General features: G+C 56.4%; 1 protein-coding gene across 1 annotated transcript in view; it reads right to left on the bottom strand.

Annotated features, from left to right (window-relative positions):
- Positions 1–3,447, bottom strand: part of LOC139702112 (mucin-2-like) — a 5,804-nt gene extending 2,357 nt beyond the window's left edge. The window contains exon 1 of the mRNA XM_071602418.1: positions 2,330–3,447. Coding sequence (XP_071458519.1) covers positions 2,330–3,447 — 1,118 coding nt within the window. The remainder of the gene's footprint in view (positions 1–2,329) is intronic.
- Positions 3,448–5,172: the final 1,725 nt, after the last annotated feature.

The raw sequence follows: 5,172 nt of genomic DNA, 5'->3' as shown, positions 1-5,172 counted from the left end.
TTTTTCTGAGGCAATGGGAGCAGTGCTCCGTGGCCGGTCAAGGTGGGACAGCAGAGGATCAGGCTGGGAGCACCTCTCAGCGCCTGGTCCAAACTCAGCCTTGAATTGGCGCCTACAGGGGAGTCGGTTCCCTGCTGCCCAGCTGGTCTCTCATGGCACATGTTTCATGGAGAATCACAGAAGAACAACTTGGGTATTTTTTCCAGAGAAGCTGTCAGTTCAGATGAGGCTCTGAGGGTGACCACACAGTCGGTGGACATCACTTAACAGTGACAATAGTGTACACATTTCCAAAGCATCCTTTGTGTGGAGAGACATGGAAGAGGTCCTCCACATCTGGGGTGGTGACAAAATCTGTCATATTCCCTTTTTCTCCATCTGACTGGAAGAGGAGCCCTGGGTCATGAAGTCACACAGCAGCACTGACATGGGCTCATAGCCCAGGAGGTAGGTGGCTGGGCCCTGCTGTCTGCCTAGGCTGGCAGGGAGAGCTGAGCTGAGGGTGGCTGACCCCGTGTCCACGCTGGCTGTGTGGACCTTGTGGGAGAAGTGACTAAAAGAGGAAGATGTGATTCCCCAGGGTTGAGGAGTCTGCTTCCTGACCTCGGGTTCCCCAGCCACTGCTGACCCCTCCCGACCCGTGGTGCCTGCCCTGGCCCTTCCCCCTCCAGCTGTGTGTGTTCAGCACCCCCCTTTGTTTGCCTCAAATGAAAGCGAAGGCAGGTGTCCTCAAGTTTGAAATGGGGGTGCGTCCCATCATGTAGGAAGACACTGCTCTCTCTTCAGCCACGCGGCGACATGCGTTGACCCTAATAGTAAGTGTGAGCAAGTAGTAGTGAGACTCAGGCCCCCTGCAGTGTTGGGGAGCCGTGAGGGGAGGGCCAGGCTTGCAGGGGCCTGGAGACTGAAGGCGCGGGCTCCCTCCAGGAACTGGGGACGTGGCATCTAGGGAGGAGGCGAGGCTGGGAGGACCCTCCACTTCCCGGCTGGTCCCTGCGGCTGGAGGGGTGGAGGCCCGAGGTGTTGCCGTGCTCTGTGCTCCGTCTTTGCCTCGCCAAGCCTCCCTCTCTGTTCCAGCTGCTGGAAGGACAAGAGGACACCTTGGTTTTCCCTCCGGCGGTCAGGAGGTGGGGGGTCATCGAGCCCACTGCCGTGGGCCCAAGCTGGGCTGTGCGCACCCTGCGGGACGGAGCGAGCATTCCTGGGTGGCAGTGCTGGAGGGGGTCCGCACACTGCGCCCCCTGCAGGAGCTGATCTCAGCCTCATCTGGGCAGGCACATCCAGGACTGGCTCAGGAGCCATGTCCTGTCTCAACCCGGGTCCTGCAGGGCTCCTGCAGCTCTCAACTCCCCAGGGGCGGGCAGAAGTCCAGCAAGTGCACTAGGAGGCACTTCTCCCACCTCACCTTCCACCCCTGGTGATGGTGGCAGGGTCTGGAGCACACCCTGCTGTGACTGCTGCACACAGACCCTGGTGTCAGAACTTCCTGGAGCCCAAGGGGAGACCCTCATTCATTTGATTGCCACCTCAGGGGCAGGGGAAGCAGACTGGTATCCAGTGACAGGCTTGGGAACAAAGGCCCTTGATGGGGGACAGGGCCATGTGGCTGAGACAGGGTGGGGTGGGGGTCTGGCAGGAAGACGGAGGGCATGTAGCCAGGGCAGAGTGGCTCTGGGCTGCTGTGAGCTAAGCCCCCCTGACAGGTGCACAACCTAGCAACGAGGGGCGTCAGCCTGGGACAAAGCGTGGGGGTGTCCAGGCCATCGCAGGAAACCCAAGGTGTTTCCCCAAAGCTAAGTGTGCTCTGGAATTCTCCACACCTCCGGCTCGTTCCAGCAGAGCAGTCAGCTGGAGCCTGAGAAGAGCTTCTCCCCAGCAGTGAGAGTGCCCACGGACGTGACCGTGTCCAGACCTGGGTCGATCCTGGGAGGCAAGGCAAGGCCCAGCCCAGAGTGAGGCAGTGGCTGGTGACCAGGATGCTGGTGTGGAGCTGGTGGGACCTCACATACACACCACAGTGTCTGTGCCAGGCACTGGGTCAAGTCCTGGGGACATAGTGCTGGCCCTAATGTTTCTGATGATAGTGTCACATTGGTGTTAATGACCCACTGAATATGCTCTGCTGACATTGATGTGATAGTGATGGTGATGGTGGTGGTTGTGACAGTGTGGGTGGCAAGAAAGACAGGGCAAGCCAAAGGATAACATTGCCCCTAGGGTACTATGTTAAGCCAAACAAGTGGCACATTTCCTTGTCTTCTTCCTGGGTTCTAGATGTCATTCCCAGGGAAATGGGACACCCACAGTAGACTGGTCAGGCCTACCCTACCATGGCAATGATGCTGGTGATGTTGATGGTAATGGTGGTGGTGGTGATGGAGTTGGTGTTGGTGGTAGTGCTGGGGATGGTGGTGGTGGTGGTGATGGAATTGGTGGTGTTGGTGGTAGTGATGGGGATGGTGATGGTAGTGATGGAGTTGGTGCTGGTGATGTTGATGGTAATAGTGGTGATGGTGATGGAATTGGTGTTGGTGGTAGTGATGGGGATGGTGGTGGTGATGATGGAGTTGGTGGTGGTGGTAGTGATGAGATGGTGGTGGTGGTAGTGATGGGGATGGTGGTGGTAGTGATGGAGTTGGTGTTGGTGGTGGTGATGTTGTTGGTGATGATGTTTATGGTATTGATGTTGATGACGGTGTTAGTGGTAATGGTGATAGTGGTAGTGTTGTTGGTGTTATTGGTGTTGTTGGTGGTGATGGTGGTGATGGTTTTTATGGTATTGGTGGTGTTTATGGTATTGGTGGTGATGGTGTTGGTGGTAATGGTGATAGTGATGGTGGTAGTGGTGATAGTGTTGGTGGTGTTGGTGTTGGTGGTGAAGATGGTGTTGTTGTTGGTGGTGATGGTGTTGTTGTTGTTGTTGGTGGTGATGGTTTTTATGGTATTGGTGGTGTTTATGGTATTGGTGGTGATGGTGTTGGTGGTAATGGTGATGGTGATGGTGGTAGTGGTGATAGTGTTGGTGTTGTTGGTGTTGGTGTTGTTGTTGTTTTTGTTGGTGGTGATGGTGTTGTTGTTGTTGTTGGTGGTGATGGTTGTTATGGTAGTGGTGGTGTTTATGGTATTGGTGGTGATGGTGTTGGTGGTAGTGGTGATGGTGATGGTGGTAGTGGTGATAGTGTTGGTGTTGTTGGTGTTAGTGGTGAAGATGGTGGTATTGTTGTTGTTGGTGGTTATGGTGTTGTTGTTTTTGGTGGTGGTGATGGTTTTTATGGTATTGGTGGTGTTTATGGTATTGGTGGTGTTTATGGTATTGGTGGTGATGGTGTTGGTGGTAATGGTGATGGTGGTAGTGATGATAGTGTTGGTGTTGTTGGTATTGTTGGTGGTAATGGTGTTGTTGTTGGTGGTGATGATGGTGGTATTGGTGATGGTGATAGCAGGCATGTTGATGACAGTATTAATGGTAATAATGACAGTGGAAGTGACTTTCAATGTCACACATGTGTGTTTGACACTGAACTTCCACTAGCTCCTCAGCTCTTTTCCATGCCAGCTTCTCACTAGAGGGACTTTTCATTTCCGGAGAGGGCAGCTGCTCTGATTGTGTTAGTGACAGTGGATGCTCAGGGAGAGGGAGGGCAGAGATCCTTATCTATTAATTGGTTTTCAGAATCTCCCTCCCCCTCTGTAATGACCCTCCCTAGTCTCTGCCATTATCAGGGTGCCTCTTCATATACTGTTAAATTTGGCTTAATTGGGCCATTAGCTCGCACAGGGTGGGGCCTGTCAGTCAAGGTCCACTTGGGAAAGGCCAGCGTCTCCAAGCCGAAGGCAGGTGGGCACCATGATAGCCCAGGGGTTTCTCAGTGTAGACTTCACTGCTCACCCTCCTCCCTGGAGGCACACATGGCGCGGGGGGGGGGGGCCTCGCCTGCCTACTGGGGCATCCCACCTCCCTGGAAGGCCTCAGGTTCCCTTTCGCCTTCATCCTAGTTACGCCTCCAGGGCTGCCTGTGGCTCTTGCCCACACAGTGCCCGGTCTACTGAGGTTGGGGCCAATACCCTGCCTTTTGATAGTGCAGGGGGCGGGGTGAGGACTGAGGCAGGGCTGCAGATAGAAGGCTCGGCCCTGGTCCTGGGTGCTACCTCCTGGCCGTGGAGAGATTACGGGCGATGCTTGGTAATGGGAGGCAGGTTGGGTCTCCAAACAAGGCCAACATTTTGAAAGCACAAAGCGCATCAACACATTGTCTCACTGGATCCAAAGTAGGGAGCAGCTTGCAGAGGAGGCACTTTAGAGGCTGTGTCATGGCCCAGAAGCACAGAGACAGGGTGGCCTCTGTGGCACCCCCAGACTTAGAGACAGGCCACTGAGCCGTGGCTGTGCCTGGGATGGTCTGGCCTGGCGTCAGAGGGGCCTGGTTCAGGTGCAGCGTCCTCTCTGTGAACTGTCTGTCCACAGACACACACCAACACCTTTGAGCACTTCCTCTGCAGAGGACCCAGGCTGACCCTGGGTGTGCCCCATGAGGAAGCGGGCACAGCTCCTGCCCGGGGTGGTGAAAGTAGGTGGCAAACCACACAGTTCCAGCTGTAATAGGTGCTGCAGGGTATCAGGAGCTGGCCCAGGAGGGAGGCCAGAAGGGGCTGGCTGAGTGGGCACACTGGCTGGGGGCCCATGATTCGAGGCTGTTGCTTGTGCCATGGGCAGGAGGGGGACAGCTGCAGCGTGATGGTGGGGGTTACAGCAAGGCCCTGGGCACAAGCTGCCGAGCACAGTGGCCCCCCTACTGCTCAGCACAGGCCACCCCCTCACTGTCCAGCTGAAGACGAATTGAAGCCCGGGGGGGGGCAGCTGCAGTGGTCCAGGCACAGGGGCAGGAGCAGGTGCAGTGGGGTACCTTGGAGTGCATCCCCCAACGCACGGCCTGGGCAGCTGTTCATGGTTCTCCGAGCCAAGGCAGGAACCTGTGGAGTCAGCCCTGGTCTTCCAGGGTTCCCGTCCATCTGGGATGTAGTGGACGGCCCCTTCCTCAGGGAGGGGAGTGGGGCTCTCCATCTGCCACCCTCAGCATCCGCTGCCCACCGAGGAGCCTGACGCCATGGGCCTCACTGCCTCAGGCAGCCCGAGTTCACCAACGAGCCATGGGTGCTGCCGGGAGGGAGAGC

Source organism: Marmota flaviventris, chromosome 15 (assembly GCF_047511675.1).
Source record: "Marmota flaviventris isolate mMarFla1 chromosome 15, mMarFla1.hap1, whole genome shotgun sequence".
Lineage (NCBI taxonomy): Eukaryota > Metazoa > Chordata > Mammalia > Rodentia > Sciuridae > Marmota > Marmota flaviventris.
Note: the sequence above shows the minus strand (reverse complement) of the source record. Positions and strands in the feature narration are given on the sequence as shown.